The sequence below is a fragment of the Elephantulus edwardii genome, unplaced genomic scaffold (assembly GCF_000299155.1).
Source record: "Elephantulus edwardii isolate Elephantulus edwardi_28Jun2011 unplaced genomic scaffold, EleEdw1.0 scaffold00002, whole genome shotgun sequence".
In the NCBI taxonomy this organism is placed as follows: domain Eukaryota; kingdom Metazoa; phylum Chordata; class Mammalia; order Macroscelidea; family Macroscelididae; genus Elephantulus; species Elephantulus edwardii.
In genome coordinates, this window is record NW_006399752.1 from 36,254,692 (window position 1) to 36,281,077 (window position 26,386).

The window sequence follows — 26,386 nt, forward strand, 5'->3', positions numbered from 1 at the left end:
ATGTGTTGTTAAGTCACTTGCAAATCACAGCGACCCTACACACCACAGCTTTGAACTATCTTGAGCCAACCTTATCCTCTCTGACACACCCACTCTCATTACCCCACTAAGTCAGTCCATCTCATTGAGGGTCTTCCTCTCTTGCGCTGTCCCTCCACCCACCTCAAGCATGATGTCCCTCTCCAAGGACTGGTCCCTCCTTGCAACATGTCCAAAGTATGTCAGACAGAGCTTCAGCATCCTTGCCTCCAAGGAACAACCTGGTTTCACCCTCTCCAGGACAAACCTGTTTGTTATTAGCAGTCCATGGTATATTCAATGTTCTTTTCTAGCACCACAGCTCAAAAGCATCAATTCTCCTTCTATCTTCCCTAGTCATTCTCCAGCCTTCTGATGCATAGAAACTAATTGTGAAGACTATGGCCTGGATCAGGAGCACCTTAGTCTCAAGACTGACATTGTTGCTCTTCAGTAGTCTGGAGAGGTCTCTGACAGATTTTCCCAATGCAATTTGTCTTTTTATTTCCTGGCTGCTGGTACCAAAAGCATTGATTGTCGAGCAAACTGAAGCTGTTAATAATTTCAATCACTTCACCATCTATCATGATGCTGCCAATTGGACCAGTGGTGAGAATCTTTGTTTTCTTGATGTTGAGCTTCAATCCATATTGAAGGCTAAAGTCCTTGGCCTTCTGCAGCAAGCACTTCAAAGGCCCTCCTCAATTTCAGCAAGCAGAACTGTGTCATCTGCATAACGTAGATTGTTGATGAGTCCTGATGACACATTCCTCTTCATAGCGCACAGCCTCCCAGATGATCTATTCTGCATTTCGACTGAAATGGTTTGGAGACAGGACACATCCCATAGCAAGTGATTAGAAAGGTCATGGTCAGGATCAAGTGTACCTTAGGCCTCAAACTGACATCAGTGCTCCGCAGTAACTTGGAAAGTCCCTGACTGCAGACTTTACTAGTGTCATTTTTCTCCTCATCTAACTGCTGATACCAAAAGTGTATTGATTGTGGATCCAAGTAGATGATGTTTTTGTTCAAATCTTTTATCCATCTATCATGATCATGTTTGATCCCGTGGGGAGAATTTGTGGGTTTTTTTATGTTGAAATGCAATCCGTATTGAAGTCTGCAATGTTTGATCCTCTGCAGCAAGGGCTTGAAGTTCCCCTCATTATCAGCAAGCAATGTTGTGTCATCTGGGTAACAAAGGTTACTGATGAGTCTTCCTCCAATCCTGATGCCACCATTCTTCTTCACAGAGTCCAGCTTCTCAAACAATTTGCTCAGGATACAGATTGTAAAGATATGGAGAAGGGATACAACCATGGCGTACACATTTCTTAATTTTAAGCCACGTAGTGTTCCCTTGTTCTGGTTCCACAATGGCTTCTTAATCTAGGTATAAATTTCACATGAGCACAACTAAGTGTCTGGGATTCCGAATTTTTCTCAAAATTAGCCATAATTGGTTATCATCCACACAGTCAAATGCCTTTGCATAGTCAATAAAGCACAAACATACGTTCTTCTGGTATTGTCTGCTTTCAGCCAGGATCCGTCTGACACCAGCAATGATATCCCTGGTGCCATGGCTGCTTCTAAATCCAGCTTGAACTTCTAGCTTATAGAAGTAAACTCTGTTTACTTAATTACTTGGTAATAACCCTCTGGACATTAAGAATCATTCATTTAACTTGACAAAGGTTATTTATTTATTTATCTTACTTAAGGGTTATTCATTTAACTCACTGCTTATAAATATCTTGCGCTAGTTTCTTCGGGTTGTTTTTGTCTATGTTTTTATTTGTTTATACAGATTTCTTTTTATTTAACTGCTATTAGGTCTCACAGCTTACTTTCATTTCACAGATTACCATTTGCTTTAAGATATTGTTAGGTGCTACTGAGTCGAGTAGAATTCACAGTGACCTTATGAAAAACAGATCTGAACCCTTTCCTAGTCTGTGACATCTTCATCATCTCTGGTGCACGTAAGCCCACTGCTGCAAGTCACTCTGTGAATCCATCTCACCAAGCGTCTTCCTCTCTTTGACGCTTCACCTTTCCAAGCAGGATGTCCCTTTTTCCAAGGAATGTTGCATTGTTTGTTGCTGTTATGTGCCATCGAGTCGCCTGTGATTCATAGTGACCCTATGTACAACAGCTCTGAAACTTGCCCTGTTCTGAGCCAGTATCACTGACTCTGACACACCTACCCCCATTTCCTCAGTTACTGTGTTGATCCATCTCATCCGGGGTCACTCTCTCCAGCGCTGTCCCTTTACCCTTCTGGGTACGATGTCCTTCTCCAAGGATAGGGCCCTCCTGGCCACATGCACAAAGTATGTGAGAGAGAACTTCAAAATCCTAGCCTTCAAGGAGAAACTTGGTTTCACCTTCTCCAGACAGACCTGTTTGTTTTCTTGGGAGTCCGTATGTTTGAAACTCACCACAACTCAAAGGCATCAATTCTTTTTCTGTCATCCTTAGTCACTGTCCAGCTCTCTGATGCATAGCAAGTGAATGCAAAGGCCATGGCCTGGAAAAGGCACACCGTAGTCTCTAGACTGGCATCATTGTTCTTCAGTACTCTGGAGGAGGTCCCTGACAGCAGATTTTTCCAGTGCAATCTCTCTTTTGATTTCCTGGCTGCTGGTACCAAGAGTGCTAACTATGGAGCCAAGCAAACTGAAGCAGTTAATAATCTCAATCTCTCCACTTTCTATGATGCTGCTGCCAATTGGCCCAGTGGTGAGAATCTTTGTTTTCTTGATGCTGAGCTTCCATATTGAAGGCTGCAGTCTTTGACCTTCTGCAGCAAATGCCTCAGGTTCTCCTCAGTTTGGCAAGCAAGGTTGGGTCAGATGCATAACGCAGGTTGTTGATGAGTTTTCCTCCAATCCTAATACCATATCCCTTGCTCCACATTAAAGGAGGTTTAAATAATGCAGGTGGGGGAAAGGGCACAATGAAGGAGATAAACTAGTCCAATTAATAATTAAGAATCTATTCATTTTCACTTAACCAGACAGAGCATTCTTATTTAGGTGAAATTTAAACTTGACTTAATGAGCGAAAGTGGAGGTCAAATTCACTTCTTTCTATGAAATGTTAAACTCTTCACACCTAAGTGCAAGCATTTTCCTTTCTACATTGCTCCTCTGGAGTTTAGATCAAGGAAGATGAAAAAAAATCAAAGGAGTAGACTTCACCAATTCCAAGTCTGAAGAGAATTAGAGGAGGTTAAAGTGCGAGTTCACCTTAATCTCCATGTAGAAGGGAGAGAAACTAAGTGCTTTTGCTTTTATTCTCCGAGAAAGGAAACTGTTGAAACCAAATCCTCCAAACAAGCTCTGGAACTTTCATGAAGAGGGTGGTAGCCCATGAATTGCTAGGTGCAGTGAAGAGAACTGTGCCAAGCATTGCCAGACACTGAGAAAATACAAAGGGACACAGAGTCCTTCATAAACTCCTAAAGCATTTAGCCACTGGCAGAAGTACTCAAAGCTCCACCATGCTCAGGGGTCTGCAATGGAAGCACCATCCCAGCACTGGAGAGGACAGCACATCTCATCCAACACCATGAAGTGCTGGATGTTCAGGGAACACAGTCACACACACGTACACACAGCACAGAAGGTCTCCCCACGCATAACTGAGGACACAGTAACCAAGCCCGGTTCTGTGAGGCACAGGGTCCTGAGTCTAACTTAAAATCTTTAACTGCTGGATTCAGTCAGCACGCTTTTGCTTGTGTTGTGTTGTTTTATGGGGGTGAAGTGGGTGTGGGGAAGCTGCTAGTTGAGGCATCTATACTGATGTGCACACGAGGAAAGGAAAGCTCAAACAAGATTAATCGAGATAATTTCCATCTCTGAGCCTATAAAAATAATGACATTTATGTATTTATTATACGTAAAGAAAGAGTAATAAATCACTGCTATTACAGTAGATAATTTAAATATCTCTGTAATAACAGTAAATTATTACTGTGTTCAGGACACGATGCTTTGTTTCTGGTGAGTTTTTCTCATTTTTATGAGTATGTGACACGGTCCATTATAAAGTTTAGAGAGCACCCTGTACAAGTAACACCCGAGGTCTTACAAGCGTGCAAGCATTTCTCTGAGGTGTAACTGCTTTCCACTCGTGTGGAGAACCAGAGGAAGAGAGCAGCGACAGAGGGGGAAGGGAACATGTGGAATCAGAATTGGACGATGCCTGGCTGCCACCACCAAGCTTTGTGCTTAAAGATTCCACAGAAAATTCCTGATCAAATGGGAGAAAATACAGAACAGAATCTTGAATTCCCATAGAATCCATACTTTACCGAGCCATGGATAGGTGGATAACTCCCTGAAATTACTACTCGGAGATAATCCTTAAGCTTTAAACAAACCAACCAACCAAAAAATCCCCTGAAATATCCTTAATACCAAACAATAATTTAGCTTAAGTAGTAAGAGTGTCTGCTTTGAGCATTATGCTCTCTTGAGAACTGAGAGATGAGAAAGATGTGTTTGCCAATGAGTAGGAACATACTCACAGTGGAACTAAGTCGTAGCAGAACTGACTCACGGGGACCCGAATCACAGCAGAACTGACTCATAGGGGAACCAAATCATAACTGGCCCTCTAGCAGATTTCCAGCTGGTGGAATCTAACTGCCTGGCTTTGGATTGGCAGCTCCTCTCCTTATCCACTAGCCCACCAGAGACTCCCTCTTAGGAGCTTTTTGGAATCGTGTCAGTAACAGCAACAACAACTCAAAGGGCTGGACAGAAACCTCAGGAGGCAGGAAGCTTATGTTCACAGGGTAGGAACAACTGAGAAAGGCTGGGTAAGAATGAATGCACAACATGAAGGATGAATTCAATGTTACTGAAATGTACATGCTGAAACTTGAACTGGTATTTTTTTGCTGTACATATTCTCAAGAACATTTTCCCCCCAAGTTAGATAGGACTAAACTGGTACTTTATCTAGATAAGGGTGAAACTTTTCAGAAATTATCATCTTAACCCAGACAAATCCTGCCCTCCAGCTACAAGAACTGCTAAAAGCTGTCTGCCATGGGCCAGGCGCACTGCCGGAACTGCACAACTACTTTATTAATGTCTGAAACAATTGAGAGGCAGGTGTTGGTTCCTGTTTAGAGGTGCAAGTGGAAGATTTTTTTCCCCCAGAGACAGCAGTTATGTGACAGGCTGACCTCCAGTGTAATTCTGACACATCTCCCATCAAGAAAGAGTCCATATTTTCTAATCTTGAAGCTGCAAGACTATGGAAGCGACACTACAGCTTCTGAGCCTGGATCAGAAAAGGGGTACTCATGGGATACTCACACTCGGAAAACAACAGCCACATTCTGAAGCAGTTCTCTTCTCATCGAGTGGCCAGCCTCCAGTGTTTTGGCATCAACCATAAGACAAGGGAGGGAAGAAACTTGTCAGATGACCCCGCTTCAGCCATCATCTGAATGTACTTCATGAGATCCCAAGGGAGACCTGCCTAAGCAGAGCAGAGTCAACCTGGAAACCATCAGAGATAATAACGACTGCTGTTTGTTGAAGGCACGGAATTGGGATGACTTGCTGCATATCACGGATAAGCAGAGCTATGAGAAAACTGCACTGCAAGAAAGTGGGTAACCCAACTGAGGATGCCCTGTCTGCCAGGCACCTCCTACTGCAAACAAACGGAGAAGATAAAAAAATGACTGAGGGGTGGCTGGGGCACTCCTTCGGTCTAGTCCTGAGGTGGTGCTGGGGACGGAGATACGCGTCAGCGTATCCAGCCTGCTATGGGATGGGTGGAGAAGAAGAGAACCAATATGTGTTACAACTCAAGGATGTTTACAGTAGCTGTGACACCACTGGGACTGGTTTTCTGGATCAAGAGGAATTAATCCAACTCTGCCTTAAACTTCATCTGGAGGAGCAGTTATCCATCCTTCTGCAAACATTTTTTGGCAATAACCAATTTTCCAGGGTTCATAGGATTTCCCGAGGCAAGCTGTTGTGCAAGTGGATGCCACTCCTGCTTCCAACCTTGTTTTAATTGGGGATCTTCACCAGCCACTGTCTACCGTCAACTCTGAGGAATTTAGAAAAGGTTTTGTGACAGTTTTGTCATCAAATCCTAATGATGGCCCCTATGAAGAGGAAAATCGTTCTCTGGAATCAGGTACACAGAAAAACCGGCAGGAGAACATGCTCCTGGGTGGAAGGGAAGCAGGGAAGCTATGCGCCGGGGAAAGTCACCTCGGATAAGAGCGAAGAGGCATCTCTCTCAGGGCTAGGGATTTTGAACATTTCTTCATGTGTTTGTTGGCCATCTGAATGTCTTCCTTGGTGAAGTGTCTGTTCATATCCTGTGCCCATTTTTCAATTGGATTATTCTCCTTTATCTGGTTGTAGTGCTCGAGTATTTTATAAATTCTAGATAACAAGACAACCATGAGATATCATCTCACTCCAGTAAGACTAGCAAAATTTAACAGAACAGCAAGCAACAAATGCTGGCGAGGTTGTGGAGAGACTGGAACCCTTATTCACTGTTGGTGGGAGTGTAAAATGGTGCAACCACTGTGGAAAGCATTGTGGCACTTTCTCAAAAAGTTGCAAATAAAGATACCATTTGACCCAGCCAAAAAAAATAAATAAATAAATAAAAACGACTGAGGCAGGAATGACCTACAAAATTATCACTATATCCCTAGAGACTTGGGGATTGTATATAAAGTAAGAAAATGCATCTGGACAACCCTGAAATAACAGCCGACACAAAACACCCGCTTCCTCTCTGACCCCAACATCTCTGTCCAAACCCACTTGTTCTGTTCACTCTGCCTCCATGAGTGTTTCTGTGATTTCCTGTACTGGAATATTCTCTCCTACATTAGTATAATTAATTAATGATCAAGACAACAGATCATACCAGTTCTCAGAGAGGATTTTACAGTGACAGGGAGAAGAAACGGTCAGTCACTGAACCAAGTGATTAAAATTATTAAAATTACCATCTGAAAGAACCCACCTTTCAGGTAACAATGTATAACACAGATATTAAAATATACAAAAGCTCTCACTATTGCATTTCACAAATACTGGTAGGTTTCTTAGGTTTGTTTGGGGTTGTTAGTGGTTTGTTTTTGCTTTTTAACCGGGTGGAAGACTTCTGGCAACTCTGCCTAAAGAGAGTCTATCAGAGCCCATTCTCCAGCAGCACGCGCTCACTCCATGCCTGGTGTCACCGCCGGTAACTCTTTTCACACTACTACTGCACACCTGGTCACCACACTCACTCACCACTCACCGCTGTCCAGTCGGACCAACTCACAGCTGATGTGCAGTGGGTCTTCAGAGGCTATAAACTGCACGGAGGAGACTGCCCATCTTGTTCCCTTGGCCGCCTCTAGGTTAGCAATGCAACATGCAGCCAGAGACTCCTTCCTAAATCACAATGTGCTGGAAAAGAATCGTCACTCAATTTACATGAGAATCACTTCTTACAGAGGTCTGGAACTAAAACCTACATGATATCAAGGTATGCGCACGCGCGCCTGTGTGTGTGTGTGAAGAACCAACATTAATATTAACAAAAGGGGGGGGATACACAATGAATCCTGGATATACAAAGCTATCTGAGGAAGGTGGGGAGGAAGATCACCTCTAGGGAGGGGAACACAAAGAACCTAAAAAGCAAAGGTGAAGCCAGCCTTACTTTTCCATCTTACAACTTTTCTGTCACTTTTAAGTTTTGTGGCATGTGCAATACTGCCTGGTCAAAAGAACTAAATTTTTATTACTTTTTAAAAACAAATACTATTTTAATTTGTATGCAGGCTGGATTTAGAAGAGGCCACGGAACTAGGGATATTATAGTTAATGTTAGACGGATCTTGGCAGAAAGCAGAGAGTACCAGAGGGATGTCTGTGTTTCACTGACTATGCAAAGGCATTTGATTGTGTGGATCACAACAAACTGTGAGAAAAATGGGAATCCCAGAACACTTGATTGTACTTGGGTAAAACCTATACCTGGACCAGGAGGCCGTTGTCAGAACAGGGCAAGGAAACAGTGCACAGTTCAAACTGGGAAGGGTGTGTGTCAAGGATGTGTCCTATCTCCATATCTTTTCAATCTATGTGCAGAACAGATTATCTGGGAGGCTGGACTCTATGAGAAGTGTGGCATCAGGATTGGAAGAAGATTCATCAACAATTTGCATTACGCAAGATGACACAACCCTGCTCGCTGAAACTGAGGAGGACCTGAGGCTCTTGCTGCAGAAGGTCAGGGACTGCAGCCTTCAATATGGATTGAAGCTCAATATCAAGAAAAAAAAAAGATTCTCACCACTGGGCCAATTGATAGCATCAGGATGGATGATGAAGAGACAAAGATTGTTGACAGTTTCCGTTTGTTTGGCTCTATAACCAACACTCTTGGTACCAGCAGCCAGGAAATTAAAAGACGAACTGCATTGGGAAAGTCTGCTGTCAAAGACCTCTCCAAGGTACTAAGGAACAGCAATGTCAGTCTGGAGACTAAGGAGCGCCTGATACAAGCCATGGTCTTTGCAATTACTTGCTATGCATCAGAGAGCTGGAGAATGAGTAGGGACGATAGAAGGAGAGTTGATGCCTTTGAGCTGTGGTGCTGGAAAAGAGTACTGAATATACTATGGACTACTAGGAGAACAAACAAGTTCATCCTGGAGAGGGTAAAGCCAAGCTGCTCCTTGGAGGCAAAGATTCTGAAGCTTCTTCTGACATGCTTTGGACATGTTGCAAGGAGGGACCAGTCCTTGGAGAGGGATGTCATGCTTGGGAGGGTGAGGGGACAGTGCAGAAGAGGAAGATCGTCGATGAGACTAAGTGATTCAGTGACTGGTGCAATGAGGGTAGGTATGTCAGAGACAATAAGATTGGCACAGGATAGAGCAGGGTTTTAGGGCTGTTGTACATAGGGTTGCTATGAGTTGCGGGTGACTCGATGGCAAATAACAACAACATGCATTAAAAACCACTATAGAAGCTCCGGCAGATTAGCAACAAGGAATTGTGTTGCCAATCCAAAGGCCTGTGGTTTGAATCCACTAGCTACTCCATGGGAAAAGGATGGGTAATCTCTTCCTCCATGATTTATTACCTCTAAAAACCCTCTAAAACTGGAGGGTCAACCATGAGTAGGTTCTGACTTAACGGTAATAACAACACTAAGAGCCACCAGAATGAAATACTATCTGAAAGGCATCTCTGCAATGACCACAGCCTTCAATCTAGATTACATCTCAACATCAAGAAAACAAAGAGTTTCACCACGGGGCCAACAGGCAACATCAGGATAGAAAGAACAGGGAAGCTGTCAAGGATTTCAATCAACAATCAACACTCATGGTAGCAGCAATCAAGAGATCAAAAGACATACTGAACCGGGCAGATCTGCTGTCAAGGATTTCCTTAAAATGCTAAAGAGCAAGGATGTGAGTTTCAAGATGAAGGTGCCCCTGGCCCAAGCCACAGTATTTTCAATTGTTTCTTAAGCATCTGTAGGTTGGACGATATATAAGGAAGACCAAAGAAAACTCAATGTCTTGAGACAGTGGTGTTGGCATAGAGACCGAATTTATTACAGACTGTCAAAGAACAAATGTGTCCCGGAGGCAGTGCAAGCAGGCTGTGTCTTCCAGGCAGGGATGGCGGAACTGTCTCACGTACTTTGAGCATGCTGTCAGGAGGGGCCTGTCCTTGGAAAAAGACATCCCGCTGGGAAAGGTGGAGGGTCAGGGAATGAGAGGGCACTCCACAAGATGGACCAACACAGTGCCTGCAACATGGCACTGGGCAAGGTGGAGACGGTGAGGACAGTCCAGGAGAGGGCAAGACTTCAATCTGTTGTTCGTAGGGTCACTTGGAGTCATAGTTGACTTAATGATATCTAATAGTAACAAAAACCATTGACCTATTCAATTTAAATTATACATTTCATTCTATACAAGACTTTGAGTATTGTATTAGAACATGAGAAGCCAAAGAAAGAAGTTCAGTAGACGAGCTCTGGTGACCTAGTGGCAAGAAGCTGCACTGCAATCCCAGAGGTTAGTGGTTTGAATCCACCAGGTGCTCTGCTGGAAGAGGGACAATCTCTTCCTGTACCAGTCAGATCCAATTTGACAGTACATGTTGTTGTTGTTGTTGTTATGTGCCGTCGAGTCGCCTGCGACTCATAGCGACCCTATGTACAACAGCCCTAAACTCCGCTCTGTCCTGTGCCAATCGCACTGTCTCTGATACTCCCATCCCAATGACAGTACATAGAAAAAATAATAAAAAAATTTAAAAAAGTTAAGGAGCTAAAAAAAAAAAAGATATCCCAACAACACACACCACACACACACGAAGTTATGGAGCTGAACAGAAGATTTCCAAGGGCAACACTGGAAGACAAAGCAAAGTATGATAATGAAATGTGCAGAGCCAGAAAATCTTGACTGAAAGCAGAGAGGACCAGAGGACTGTCTATGTGTGTTTCTCTAACTATGCAAAGGCATTTGACTGTGTGGATTACAACAAACTGTGGCTGCTGACTCTGATAAGAATGGGAATCCCAGAACATTTGATTGTGCTTATGTGAAACCTATACTTGGACCAGGAGGCAGTCGCCATAATTGAGCAAGGAAACACTGCATGGTTCAAAACTGGAAAGGGTGTACGCCAAAGATGTGTCCTTTCTCTATACCTTTTCAATCTATGTGCAGAACAGATCATCCAGGAGGCTGGACAACAGAGAGTGGAGGGACAGTGCAAGAGAGGAAGACACAGGATGAGATGGATTGACTCAGTGACTAGAGTAATAGGAGTAGGTGTGTCGGTGACAATGAGGCTGGATCAAGATAGATCAGAGTTCAGAGCTGTTGTACAAAAAAAAAAATCCAAACATTGCTGGTGTACACAGGGTCGCTATGAGTCACAAGTGACTTGATGGCACATAACAACAACATTATTTATTATCTAAATACAAAACCAAACCAAAGGCATGCAAGAGTACACTGGTGACTTATCACAGAAGGTGAAAGGCACCTCCACAATGGGAAATGCCAGCAGACACCACTGCCACACAGGAATGAGCCAATAATGAAACCTAACTTTGCCCAAAGATACACTGATGTCAGGTACTTGTGGATGCGACACGCAGACAGCGACACATCACCCCAACACGTTTCTGACAAAAACAGTCAAGCGAAAGCCAGTCAGGAGAAAACTATCAGACAAGTCCACACCAAAAGAACATGTGCATCCTGTATAACACCTGGCTGAGAAGCTGTAAAGGTGTCACAGTCATTAAGGACACGAACCACGCGAGCCTCGTACCAAATTAAAGCCCAGAGAGATCTGACAATGAAGTGTAACTTATATTCTTGATTGAATCTACCAGGTGCTCCATGCAAGGAAGATGGGTAATATCCTCCCAGGCAACTTACTGCCTCTGAAAACTTGCTCGAGGGCCAGCTGTGGATTAGCTCCAAACTGACAATACCAAACAACAGCACACTGAATAATACAATTCCTGAGTGTTTCTTGTATTGTGATTAGGTTGGAGAAAGCCCTGGTTCTTAACAGATACTTGGCTGAAGCATCAGTGGTGAAATGCCAAGAAGTGAGAAATAAAGGCCCCAAAACGCAAACCAATGATCCTCCGTCGGGTTTCCAAAGCTGTCAGTCTGCACTGGTGGATTCAAACCATAGACCTTCCTGTTCCAGGGCGACACAAAAAAGCAGTCCACCACCAGGGCTCCTTGATGCACAGAGATGACTGTGGAAAGATCAGTGTGGAAACTGCCGGAGCTGTGCAGCTTTTGCTTCACTGTGGGCTCGTCCTGACTCACAGTGCTTCTGTGTATTACAGAGTAGAACCCTGCACAGGGTTTTCTTGGTTGTGATGGCTACAGACCAGAGACATGGGTGGAGAAAGAGGTTATGGGACTGGCTGCTCATTGGCTTGGGGGAAGATTACAGCCTTGGAAACTCGGCAGTTCTATCCTGACCTACAGGTTGCTATGCGTCAGAGCTGATATAAGTCCAAACTATAAACATAAGTCATATAAACCCAAACTGCACATACAAGTCAAAAGCATGCCGGAAACTTCGTATTCTAACTGTAGTTCTGTAGTATATCAGTCAGAAAGATAAATGGGTAAGTAATAGTCAATGAAAGAAACAAACATGCCACGTAAAAAGTGAATAAGATGAGTTAGTTATATACATACTTTCCCTATACAGTTTATGACATCTGCAAATTATCAGTTTGTAAAGAATTAAGATACAATGCAAATTTAATATTTCCACACCACAAAACCCCATAAAATAATGGTCAGAATTCTTGGCACTTCTGCCATAAATTATGATTCTGTCTATACAGTGGAAAACTAATTAGGATGACAGAAGAATTGATATCTTTTGAGTTGTGGTGCTGCAGAAGAGTCCTGCCTATACCACGGACTGCCAAGAGAACAAACAGGTCTGTCCTGGAGAGAGTGAAATCAGGTTGCTCTTTGGAGACTAGGACTTTGAAGCTCCATCTCACATACTTCAGGCATGTGGCCAGGAGGGCCCAGTCCTTGGAGAAGGATATTATGCTTGGAAGGGAGAAGGGACTGAGCAGGAGAGAGAGACTCTGGATGAGATGGGTTGACTCAGCGATTGTGGCAATGGGGTCAGGTGTGTCAGAGACGATGACTGGGTCAGGATGGGGCAGTTCAGAGCCATTGTTCATAGGCTCCCTATAAGGATTAGCAGACTGTTGTTGTTGCTGTTGTTATGTGCCCTCGAGTCGCCTGCGACTCATAGGGACCCTATGTACAACAGCCCTAAACTCCGCTCTGTCCTGTGCCAATCGCACTGTCTCTGACACTCCCATCCCAATTATCCCAGTCACTGAATCAATCCACCTCATAGAGGGCCTTCCTCTCCTGTGCCGTCCCTCCACCCTCCCAAGCATGATGTCCCTCTCCAAGGACCGGTCTCTCCTCACAACATGTCCAAAGTAAGTTAGACGGAGCCTCAGAATCCTTGCCTCCAAGGAGCCACCCGGTTTAACCCTCTCCAGGACAAATCTGTTTGTTTTCCTAGTAGTCCACGGTATTCTCAATACTCTTCTCCAGCACCACAGCTCAAAGGCATCAATTCTCCTTCTATCCTCCTTGGTCACTGTCCAACTCTCTGATGCATAACAGGTGATTGTGAAGACCATGGCCTGTATCAGACGCACCTTAGTCTCCAGAGAGACACCAGTAGGTGGCACATAACATCATGCACACAATAATGCGGGGAGGTGGGGAACCATTCTAGTTCGCAGCACTTGTACCATCCGTAACACAAACTCATGTGCCCGTTACATTTTTTTTTCTTATTGTGCATTTTTTAACTATTCTTATTATTAACTTTGATGAAAGTTTACAGAGACTGAGTTTCCATTCATTCATTGTTGCACTTTCTCCCTACCTACCCCTCTCTCCCCCAGTTCCCTCTTCTCTTTGAAAAGTAAAAGAAAAATTCTTTCATTGTTTTACCATCCATCCCCTCCAGGTCCACTGCACTCTGCAGCCTTCATTCTGGACTTCCGTCATGACAATAACACCTCATCACATATCCCTCTTAAGCAGTTCTCTTCCCCATCTGTTTCAATGCAGTCTACATTATTTATGAGTGACCAGCTCAGGAAAGGGTGGTGGTCAGCCTAAGCAGCCATTCTGCGGAGGAAAGGCCTGGCGATCGGCTACTGCCTCCGCACAGCTCGAAACCGGGGCGAGCGTCCTCTGTCCCAGGGGGTCATCGGGCGTCATTTGACAGCTTTTCCCCACGGACCAGCAGCCCTTTTTTTAATTTCAGTAAAAGGCTGCTTTCAAGTTGCTGTAAAAACACTACGGCTCGATGTGCAAACAGCGTTAAAGAAACAGTCCAAATCCAAAATCTCTGTAAATGTTTATTGAAATTAATAAAAAAATTTAAAAAATAAAAAAAAAAAGAAGATGAAGAAAGCTCAGCCCAGCTTTCCTCTCCGGAGGCACTAACGCAGGGAGCGCACCCTGGGCGCGCACTAAATTACAGCCCAAGGTTCAAGAAAAGCGCCTTCGGGTCCACCCCAGCCTTGCACCAGCGCACACTCGCCCCGCAGTCCCTAAAGTCCACGGTGACCTCGTCCTAGCATAGCCTCCCTGGGGGCCACCCCGACCCCCGGGTCCAGCGAGCCCGAACCGGCCTCTCCCCCACCCGGGAGAGCGCAGAAGACGCCGCCTGGGCCGCCGGCCGCCTGGCCGCTCCGATCGCCCGGTCCCCGCGGCCACTCGGTCCCCGCCACCCCTCGCCCCTCCGGACCCCACTCACTCTTCATGCTGAAGCAGAAGCCGGTGACAAGCCGCAGCCGACACGGGACAGAGCAGTCCTCTGGGCCCCCGCTTTTCCCTTCCGCGCGTCAGCGTCCAGCACGAGGACCTCAGCGGTGGCCTCACGACAGCGAGCGTTAGGACCCCGCCGCCATGGTGTATTCCCGTCGCCCTAGCAACCGCGGCCTCGGCCCGCCCCGGCCACCGGCGCGTGCGCAGATGGCCCACCCGTGCGGGCGTGCTTTACGTGCGGGCGTGCTTTACGTGCACGTGTGCCCGGCGCCGCCCGCCCCCGCGGCCCGGTTGCTAGGCAACCTAGGCTGCTGTCAGCGAGTGGCAGTCTCCGCGCTTGTAGGCGACCTTCGCCTTCACGGTTTGAGGCCCAGGCGTGCTGAGGAACGTAGTGATTTGGATTTAATACAGGGAAGATAGCGCAGACTGTTATGTTATGTATCATCGGGTCGGAACCGACTTGGAGCTGACCCTCCAGCCGGAAACACGTGCCTTTGGCTGGCAGCGCAGATCCTTACCCAAGTCCATTTAGAGCTCTCTCTATTAGCCAAATGCAAAGGACACAAATTGTGGCTAATCTTTAATTGTGCTTAGAGCCCTGGAAGATTGGGGTCTAGCACTAGGAATAAACCTTTCATAAAAGAAAAAAAAAAAAAAACACAAATTGTGCCTAATCTTGAGGAAAATAGGAATCCTACAACACTTGATTGTGCTTACGGGAAACCTATGGTTGGACCAGGAAGCAGTCCTCAGCACAGAGCAGGGACACTGCATGGTTCAAAATCAGGAGAAGAGTGCGTCAGGGATGCATCCTGTCTCCAAACCTTTTCAATCTATATGCAGAACAGATCATCCAGAAGGTTGAGCTCTATGGGGAGGAATGTGACATCAGGATTGGAGGAAGACTCATTAACAACACCCTGCGTTATGCGGATGACACAACCCAGCTTGCTGAAACTGAGAAGGACCTGAAGCACTTCCTGCAGAAGGTCAAGGACTGCAGCCTTTCAATATAGATTGAAGCTCAACGTCAAGAAAACAAAGATTCTTGTTACTGGGCTAATTGGCAACATCATGATAGGCGGTGAAGAGATTGAGACTGTTAATAGCTTTAGTTTACTTGGCTCCATAATGAGCACTCTTGGTACCAGCAGCCAGAAAATCAAGAGACAATTTGCATTGGGAAACTCTGCTGTCAGGGAACTCTCCAGAGTACTGAAGAGCGATAATGTCAGCCTGGAGACTAAGGTGTGCCTGATCCAGCCCATGGTCTTTGCAGTTACTTGCTATGCATCAGAAAGCTGGACAATGAGTAGGGATGATAGAAGGATAATTGATGCCTTTGAGCTGTTGTGCTGGAGAAGAGAATTGAATATACTGTAAACTGCGAAGAGCACAAACAGGTTCGTCCTAGATAGGGTAAGACCATTCTGCTCCTTGGAGGCAAGGATTCTGAAGCTTCATCTGACATACTTTGGACATGTTGCAAGGAGAGACCAATCCTTGAAGAGGGACATCATGTTTGGGAAGGTGGAGGGACAGCAAGAGCGGAAGACCCAGAATGAGATGAATTGATTCCGTGACTGAGGTAATGGAGGTAGGGGTGTCAGAGACAATAAGGTTGGCTCAGGATAAAGCAGTGTTCAGAGCTGTTGTACATAGGGTCACTATGAGTTGCAGGCAACTTGACGGCATGTAACAATAACATATTTACTGCAAGAGAAGGATGGGCATTCTCCTCCTGTGCGATTGACTGCCTCCAAAAACCCGCCAGAGGGTCAGCAATAGGTTGGTTCCGACTCTACAGTACACAACAACAACAACATATGATTTATTGTTATTAAATGACACAGAGTCTCGTACAGTCCATAGCAACCCTTTGAAAAACAGATCTGAACCCTGTTTTATCCCATGCCTGCATTATCATCTTCGACATATTTGAGCTCATTGCCACCAACACTGTATCATTATGTCTCTTTGAGGGTCTTCCTCTCCTTGACTGATCCTCCACCTGCCCAGGCATGATGTTCCTTTCCAAGGAATAGCCTCTCCTAACAACATGTCCATAATATGTGAGTCAAGGTTTACCACGTTTGCCTCCAAGAGACAATCTGGTTTCACTTTCTCTAAAATATATTTCTGTGTTTGTTCTTTTGGAAGCCCATGGACTATCCCATACTCCTCCAACACCACAGCTCAAAGGCATCAATTATTCTTCTGTCATCCTTATTCATTTTCTAGCTCTCATATGCATAGCAGTTGATTGGAAAAACCATGGCTTGAATGAGGCGCACCTTAGTCTTTAAACTGACATCACGACTCTTTTCCAATACCACAACTCAATGACATCGATTATTCTTCTATCATCTTTATTTATTGTCCAGTGTAGCAAGTGATTGGAAAGACTATGACTTGAATCTAGTGCACATTAGTCCTTAAAATGACATCATTGCTCTTCTGGACTTTGGAAAGATCTTTGACAGTAGGCTTTACCTATACTGTACATTTCCTGATCTCTTGACTGCTAGTACCAAGGGTGTTTGTTGACTATGAATCCAAGTAAAAAGGAATCATTGGTGATTTCAATCTTTTCCCCATCTATCATGATGTTATTTATCAGCCCAGTGTTATTTTTCTTTTCTTGATGTTGAGATGTAATCCATATTGAAGGCTGAAAGTCCCTGACCCAATGCAGCAAGTGCTTCAGATTCTCCTTGCTTTCAGCAAACAAGTTTCAGCTATGTGCATAACACAAATTATTAATGAGTCTTCTTCCAATCCCAATGTCACACTCTTCTTAATCAAGTCCAGCTTCTCTACTAATCTGTTCAGCATATAGATTAAATAGGTATGGAGAAAGGATAGAGCCCTGATGCATTCCTTTCCCGATTTTAAACCATGCAATGTTCCCTTGCTCAGTTTGAACAACAGCTCCTTAGCCTAGAAATAGATTTCATAGGATAATTAAGTGTTCTGTAATTTCCATTCTTCTCCATGTTAGCCATAGTTTGTTATGATCCACACAGTCAAATGCCTTTGTGTAAGAAAACACAAATAGATGTTCTTCTGATACGGTGAAAGCATGCAGCCCTCAGGCACACTTTGCTGGTTTTTTATCATTCAGTGTTCCACCTCTTGGTCCATAGGTTCTACTTGAGCACAAGTAAGTGTTCTGGAATTCCCTTCCAACCCATTGCTATCTATAATTTGTTATGTTCCACACACCCTAATAATGTTTTGGCAAAGTCAATAAAACACAAGTAAACATCTTTCTAGTATTCTCTACTTTTAGCCAAGATTCATCTGACATCAGCAATGATCTCCCTCATGACAAGGCCTCTTCTGAATCCAGTTTGAACTCCTGGCAAATCTATGTCTATTATGCTAATGTTCCAGCCATTTTAAAATAATCTTCACCGAGATTTTACATGCATGTGATATTAATGATACTGTGTCTGATATTTCTGAACTCTGTTGTATCATGTGTATGTGTGTTTTTTAAAATAAAGAAATAGAAATAAAAATGGCTTTTTGGTGGCTTAAGTGGTAAGGCATTGCACTGCCAACCCAAAGTCTTAACTTTCAAATCTGCCAGCTTCTCTGTGGGAGTAACATGGGCAGTTTACTCTCTTGCAATTTACTGCCTATGAAAAACCACTGGAGGGTCAGCTTTGGGTCAGTCCTGACAGTGTACAAGAACAACAACAACAACTTCCAAAAGGCAGCATCAACAAATAAATAAAATAGTTTAAAATGTCAATTATTTGTGGCATCAGGATTGGTGGAAGATCTATTAACAATCTACTTTATGCAGATGACACAACCCTGCTTGCTGAAACTGAGGAGGACCTCATGCACTTGCTGCAAAGGGTCAAGGACTGCAGCCTTCAGCATGGACTGAGGCTCAATGTCAAGAAGACAAAGATTCTCACCACTGGACCAATTGGCAGCATCAGGATGGATGACGAAGAGATTGAGATTGTTCACAGCTTCAGTTTGCTTGGCTCCACAGTCAACACTCTTGGCACCAGCAGCCAGGAAATCAAAAAGCGTATCGCGATGGGAAAGTCTGCTGTTAGGGACCTCTCTAAAGTACTCAGGAGCAACAGTGTCTCTCTGGAGACTAAGGTGCACCTGATACAGGCCATGGTCTTTGCAATCGCTTGTTATGCATCAGAGAGTTGGACAATGACTAGGGAGGACAGAAGGAGAGTTGATGCCTTTGAGCTGTGGTGCTGGAGAAGAGTACTGAACGTACCATGGACTGCCAGAAAAACAAACAGATTCATCCTGGAGAGGATTAAACCAAGCAACTCCTTGGAGGCAAGGTTTCTGGGGCTCCGTCTGACATACTTTGGACATGTTGCCAGGAGGGACGGGTCCTTGGAGAGGGACATCATGCTTGGGAGGGTGGAGGGACGGCGCAGGAGGGAAAGGCCCTCTATGAGGTGGACTGATTCAGTGACTGGGGTAATCGGGATGGTGTGTCAGAGGCAGTGCAGTTGGCACAGGATAGAGCAGGGTTTAGGGCTGTTGTGCATAGGGTCGCTATGAGTCGCAAATGACTCGACGGCACATAACAACAACAACAACAGCACTTGTATCCATGAACAACAACTGTGGAAGTAGCAGTCAACAAATCCATACAGGTTTTACATCAGACAAATGTGTTGTCAAGGACCTCTTTAAAGTGCTAAAGATCAAAGATGTCTGTCTAAGGGCGAAGGTGCCTCTGACTCAAGCCATGATATTTTTCAGTTGCTTCACACATATGTGAAAGTTGGACAATGAATAAGGGAGACTGAAGATCCATTCCCCCCCCCTTTTTTTTTAGCATCTATGCTTTTGAATTGCATTGTTGGTGAAGAGTATTGGCTGTTCCATGGATTCCCAAAAGAACAAAAAAACTTGTTTTGGAAAAATACAGCCAGGTTACACCTGAGGGGCAATGAGGAGGAAACTTTCTCACATACTTCAGTATGTTCTCAGGAGAAACCAGTCCTTGGAAAAAGATGACATGGTTAGAAAGTGGAGGAGAAGGGAAAGAACGAGAAGGAGGTCCAATGAGGCAATGAGGTCGATTGACACAGGACCGCAGCAGTGGGCTTAAACGCGGCAGAGACAGGGAGGATGACGCAGAACTGGGCAGGGTTTTGTTACGTTGCTCAGAGAGTTGTTATGAGTCTTCATCAAGTGGGTGGCATTTAACAACAACAACACAGAAGATAGCTTGACACTGGGCTGGAGCCCACTGAGTCATTTTATCAGCGATAGCTGCCCTTGGCAATGTTGTTGCGCATCTTCCAGTTGAGAATCACCAGTCCTAGTATTTTGCAATTGCTCAGTAAATGTGTATGTTTTTCTTTGTTATTCAACAAGCATCTATTGAACCTCTATGATAAGCCAAAGGAGAACACTGGTAGAGCGGTCTGAAGGGAGTTGTTCTACTCACCTAACGGAGGCCGCTTTACATCCATCCGCTGCTCCACAGAAGAAAGACAGGGAATCACCTCCAGGGTGATTTACAGCCTCCAAAAACCCACTTAGCTTCAAGTCGGCTCCAACTCGATGGCAGTGAGTTTGAGTTTTAACCATAAGCCAAACATCACTGCAAGCACTGATATCAGAGAGTTACTGTTGTAATGTGCTGCTGAGTCAACCATGACTCCTAGCAATTCTGTGGACAACAGCTCTGACGCTCACCCTACCTTAAGCCAGCTTCACTGTCTCCGACACACCTGACCCCATTGCCCTAGTCACTGTGTCAATCCATCTCATCCAGGGTCTTCTTTTCTGGCGCGGACCTTCCACATTTCCAAGCATGATGTCCCTCTCCTAGGACTGGGTGCTCCTGACAACATGCCCAAAGCCTGTGAGCCACCTGGTTTCACCCGCTCCAGGACAGACCTGTTCTCTTGGCTGTCCGTGGTATGTTCAGTGCTCTTCTCCAGCACCACAGCTCAAAGGCCTGGGTAATTCTTCTGTCATCCTTCATCATCGTCCAACATTCAGAAGCACAACAAGCAATTGAAAAGACCATGGCTTAGATCAGGCAAACCTTATATCAGAGAGAATAGTGTAGAAAAGGTCTCTAACTTCTTAAAGCTTTTGTTTTAGTGTAAAATCGAGAGACTTAACGAATGATGTGGAAATATGCTGACGACTAAGCAAGACAGTGACCTGGCTCACAATGAACTGATCATGCAATAAAAACAACTGGTGTGCTAGGGAGCTCTGACAGCCTAGGGGTAAGGAGTTGCGCTGCCAACCTGAAGTCACGCAGTTTGAAGCCACCAGTAGCTTCGTGGGAGAAACATGGGCAGTCTTCTCCCTTGTAATCTACTGCCTCTGCTGGAGGGTCAGCTATAAATCGGCTCCAACTCAAGGATTTTCACTTGACGATACACAGCGAGAACAATTGGTGTAGTGTTGGCATAGTATTACCGTTATATTTGTTTACAACATTAAATAGACGCGGGATGTATAGATAACAAACGAGTCCCGGCTGTATTACGTGTGATGATTGGCAGGTAGACCCCACCAGCTGCTCTGCAGGATAAACACGTGCAGTCTCCTCGTGTAAAAGCTGACAAGCTGAGGAGCCAGCGGAGGGTTGCTGTGGTTCACGATGGGCGAGGCCCCGTGGATTTGGTTATCTGTAAAAAGGGCCCTGGCAGCACAGTGTTTGAAGCACCTGGCTGCCAACAGAACGGTGAGTGCCTGGATACACAGGTAACACATCTCACTGGCCTAAAGGGAAGGGCAGAGCCTAGAACAGACCATGGTTCTGCCTTGTAGTCTCGGGTCGGGATGGGGTAGAATCGATCCACACGACAGCTTCTCCTTTTTAACGGGACCTATTTCATTGGCGCCAGGTTGTTCCACAGTCTGATCTAAAAACTCTGTGATGACTAGCCCTGTTGACCCATCATCTCACGCATCTTCACCCGTGGGAGAATGCCTACTGGGAAACAGCTGAGTCAAAGGGTATGAAAAAACTTTATTCCCCCCTCTCCCCCCATTTCAGGTCAATTTCACATGACTTGTGTGCCATCAATGATCCACAGCTCAGCCTTCAGTGGGTTTTCAGAAGCAGCAAATCGTTTGGGAAGAGACTACCCATCCTTCCCCATGGAGGAAGTGTGTGCCTTTGAGATTGAAGCATCATAAAAGTAACCATTTCAAAATGTGACATTAATACATTCACAATGTTAGTCAATCATTACCTCTGGATCCAAAATATTTTTATCACCCCAAACGGAAACCCTGTATTTTCTAAAACTGTGCCAAGTCCATTGTCTTTGAGTCACTTTCAGCTCCCGACTCACCTGCAGTGGACTGTGAGGGTATAAAAGGGACTGAGTGAGGGGTTTTTGCTTGGAGTGGGGTTCTCCAACTCCAACATACATCGGTCTCACCAGCTGTAAAGAGACTCAGTGAACTGAGACTGTGGGGGGCCCAAGCCCCAGAGTGTCTGCATCAGGAATCGGGGGTGATGAGATGACTCACGTTTTTCCTCAGGGAATGCTGCTGGGGCACTTGAACATCAGTGACCGTATTTTTTTCCAGTGGCCGTATTGTGAGAACCACTGATCCACACCATCCTTTATTTTTCCTTTACTTCCACATGGAACCAGAACTAATACTCCAAAGAGAAAGAGCATTTACTAAGGACCTTCTCTCCCTTCTGGTAAATCATTTGCAAACATACACAATGTGCTGGAGCCGCAATGTCCACTGCATGGGCTGGTCATCTGGTCAGCTGGACCACTCACATCCTAAGTAGATGGAAAAGTAAAACTCGATAGGCAGTTGTTGGTGGGAATGGAAACGTTGTGTGGCCGCTGTGGAAAATAGTTCTGAGCCTTCAAAAAGTTAAACACATAATTACTGTGTGACCCAGAAACTCTCTCCCTAGGTATTTGCCCAGAAGAATTCCAAACAAGCAGGACTGTACAGGTACTCATAAACCAGCGTTCACCACTGCATTATTCGTGGGATCCAGAGTGGAAACATTCCACAGACATGTCCCACCATGGATGGATGGATGGATGGATGGATGGATGGATAAAGGAAATATCCAACGACTGCTCCCCAGCCACTCAGAGAAATGATGTTCTGATATGTGCTACCATGTGGAGGAGCCTTCAAAGTCATACCCATTGCTGTCAAGTTCATGGCAACTCATGGTGTCACCAGAAAACCTCAGTTTGGCCACCTGCTGCTGGCAAAACCTGTCTTGGAGCCAAGACTCAGAGTGGAGAAAGTACAAGTTTTATTATATGTCAGCATATAGGAGACTGAGGGTATGAGCGCCTCAAATCTATCTCTGCTCCTTGAAGACTGCGGGGAGTGTCCAAGGGAGATGCAGAAGGATGAGCAGGATGTGTGAGAACATTGGCAGTGTCTTCCCTCGTCCATAAGCTCAAGCTGCTGGCTGTGTATGGAGTGAACCAGCCCAGTCCTGTTAAGGTTCTGGAGAGAGACTGACGCCATCCAGAAGCGTATGATTCCTGGCCATCGATCTGCAGGGGGCGAGCTGCAGGTTAGACAAGCAAACATCAGCAGAAGGGCTTCAGGTGGGGAGGAACTCCTAACTAAGGATGGCACGGGAGAGGGCAGGGTTCAGGTCTGTTGTTCCCAGAGTCGTTATGAATCGTAGTTGCCTTGACGGCACCTAACAACAGCAGCAACGTAGATTGCAAAGTTATAGGCAGACAACTTCAGAAGGGTTTCGTTTTTATAAGGAAGCTTGTCACTTGCTTCTGCTAGGCTCCGGGGTGGGGGGAGAAATTCTCCACGTTTTACAATGTTGTGGAGAAGAATTTGTTTTCATTTAGCTTAGGGAATTGTAGAAGGTTGTTAGAAGTCTTCGAGTTTACCCTCCTCAGCTGGCATGATGCCATTAGTAGAGCAGTTAATCTTCTGTTCCTCTATGAGTTGCAAAAGAGAATATCTTTTTTTTTCTTACAGTAGTATAAATTGTTTATTTCAAACAAGATATTTAAGAAAGAAATTTGTTTTCTACCACATCCCTAGAAGACAGTAGACTTGCCCCATAAGGTTTCCGAGACTGTATTCTCTATGGAAGCTCTCGGCTTTTCTTTCTCTACAGGAGCATATAGTTGGTTTGAACCGCCAACTTTATGACAGACAGAGCTTAACCACTGCACCCCAGGGCTCCTGTACACATGTATCCATAGAACTGTGCTCCCTGTTAGAGTTCAGCTTTAACACTGAGTAAACACTGACTTACTGGCAAGGACTGTCATCTTCAATATGGATTGAAGCTTAACATCAAGAAGACAAAGATTCTCACCACTGGACCAATTGGCAGCACCATGATAGATGGAGAAGAGACTGAGGTTGTTTACAGTTACACCTTGCACGACTCCACAGTCAGCACTCTTAGCACCAGCAGTCAACAAATCAAAAGACTAATTGTGCTGGGGAAAATCTGCTGTCAGGGATCTCTCCAGAGTGCTGAGAAGCAACAATGTCAGTCTAGAGACTAAGGTGTGCCTGATCCAGGCCATGATCTTTGCAATCACTTGCTATGTATCAAAGATCTGGACAATGACTAAGGATGACAGAAGAAAAATTGATGTCTTTGAGTTGCGGTGCTAGAGAAGAGTATTGAACATACTATGGACCACCAACAGAACAAATAGGTGTGTCTTGGAGAGGGTGAAACCAAGTTTCTCCTTGGAGACTAGGATTCTGAATCTCTGTCTCACATACTTTAGGCACACGGCCAGGAGGGACCAGCCTTGGAGAAGGATATCATGCTTGGAAGGATGGAGGGACAGTGCAGGAGAGGAAGATCCCCGATAAGATGGATTGACACCAAAACTGGGGCACTGGGATTAGGTATGTTGGAGTAAGTGAGACTGACTCAGGACAGTCAGGCTTCAGAGCTGTTGTACGTAGGGTCTCTATGAGTCTAAGGCAACTTGACAGCACATAACAACAACAACAACAACAACTGCCTAATTATAGCCCCTTGGGGGGTTTTGTGTCCCTCCTCCACCCCCCCCTCCAAAGTTTCCAAAGGCTTTATTGGTAAATGTGCTTTAGAAAAGGATCCTCAGTCATCCCGTTTCCAAGCCTGGAATGAAGAGCTGTGTACAGGAGCACATGGAGCAGTGTCAAACCGGGAGGACGCTGCTGTCATCCACCTCTTATTCTTAGATCCAGTCATGGGCACAAGGCTTGTAGTCAGCCAATTCCTCTGGCTTAAACCACAGACTGATTTCTTTCTCGGCACTTTTTACTGAATCACTGCCTTGATTCAAGTTCCTGCCAACTTGAATCCAGAAGTCCCCACGAATGGTGTCTGGCTTAGAATCTGCTGGGCTGTCTCTCCAAGCATCACTCACCCACCGCCTGGTCTTCACCACATTCAGCCCCTCCCAGACCATGGCCACAGTCGGTCCTGAGTTCATGTACTTCACCAGCCCTGGGAAGAATGGATGGTCTTTCAGGTCAGGGTAGTGATGCTGTTTCAGGTGTTCCTTGGAGGCTGAAGGAGCTTCATGGACACAAGATGGAAACTTTTTTCTGCTCAAAGAGCTTGATGATCTCGCCCACCAGGCCGAACTGCATGCCGTCCAGCTCGATGGCAATGAAGGTGTGCTCACTGCTGGCCATGGTGCCGGAGGCCGGAGGAGGCGTGGGGCGCGCAGAGAGCAGGAGACGGGTTTTTCAAAGTCATCCTAAAATAAAACAGCTCCTCCTCCTGAATCTTAGCATTGGGTTGCCCCTGGTTTTCAATGTCATGGAGACAGCCATAAACTATATTCAGCAGGGAGCCTCAGGGATCACGATTGTTGCCTTCTTCAGGGCATCTTAATTAACAAGTCAAATAAGGAAATAAAGAAAAATGAGGGGTGAAAGACATTTCAAACTAGTTAATACTGGTAAGGAGGGTACAATACAAATCTATCAAAGATAATAGACGTGGGTGGAGCCTAAATGTGGCTGGGGATGAGAAGACAGCTGGCGATTCGAACGGATAGGAAAATGAGCAGCCAAGGTGAAGGAAAGATGTCCCAAAAAAGGTCAACTTCTGGCTGGAGAGAGATGTCTGCCTGCCTCAGGGGAAATGGCACTTGAAATAGTGTAGTTTGTGGGGTTTGGTTTTTCGTTTTTGTTTTCTAAGTAGGTGAAAGAGACCCATTGCTATGGAATGGATTCTGCTCATAGTAACCTTAAAGGGTGGAGCAGAACTGCCCCAAGATGTTAATCTTTCTGGAAACATCACGTCGCTGGCTCTGTGCGAAGTAGGGGTTTGAATTTTAACCTTTCAATTAACTGTCGAGCACTCAACAACTACACCATTAGGATTCTTTTCAGAGACACCTCACTGCCCTGGGGTCAATTCACAGGCTGTCCCATGGAATTTCTGAGGTGGTCAGTCTTAACAGGAAGAGACCCTTCATCTTTCTCCTGAGGAGCAGGCAGGTAGATTTGAACCACTGACCTTTCTGTTAGCAACACAGTATATAACCAACTATAGATTCGTCCTGGAAAGGGTTAAATGGGGTGGCTCCTTGGAGGCAAGGATTCTGAGGCTCCATCTAACATACTTTGGACATGTTGTGAGGAGAGACCGGTCCTTGGAGAAGGACATCATGCTTGGGAGGGTGGAGGGACAGCGCAGGAGGGGAAGGCCCTCTATGAGGTGGATTGATTCAGTGACTGGGATAATCGGGATGGGAGTGTCGGAGACAGTGCAATTGGCACAGGACAGAGCAGAGTTTAGGGCTGTTGTTGTACATAGGGTCACTATGAGTCGCAAGTGACTCGACGGCACATAACAACAACAACATGCCATCAGGAGTCTTTAGTGTAAAATGAATGAGCAAATGACATTCTTTTATGTGAAAGAAAGGGAGAGAGCAAGCTTCATAAACTAAAATTCCCTTCTTAAAGCGACAAAGGGAGCCTCAGGAATGTTACAAGACCAGT

General features: G+C 45.2%; 1 protein-coding gene and 1 pseudogene across 1 annotated transcript in view; both read right to left on the bottom strand.

Annotated features, from left to right (window-relative positions):
* The window catches only part of MOK (MOK protein kinase), a 59,730-nt gene extending 45,318 nt beyond the window's left edge, over nt 1-14,412 (bottom strand). The window contains exon 1 of the mRNA XM_006879178.1: nt 14,292-14,412. Coding sequence (XP_006879240.1) covers nt 14,292-14,412 — 121 coding nt within the window. The remainder of the gene's footprint in view (nt 1-14,291) is intronic.
* A 10,191-nt stretch (nt 14,413-24,603) lies between these two features.
* Nucleotides 24,604-25,066, bottom strand: LOC102858252 (annotated as a pseudogene).
* Nucleotides 25,067-26,386: the final 1,320 nt, after the last annotated feature.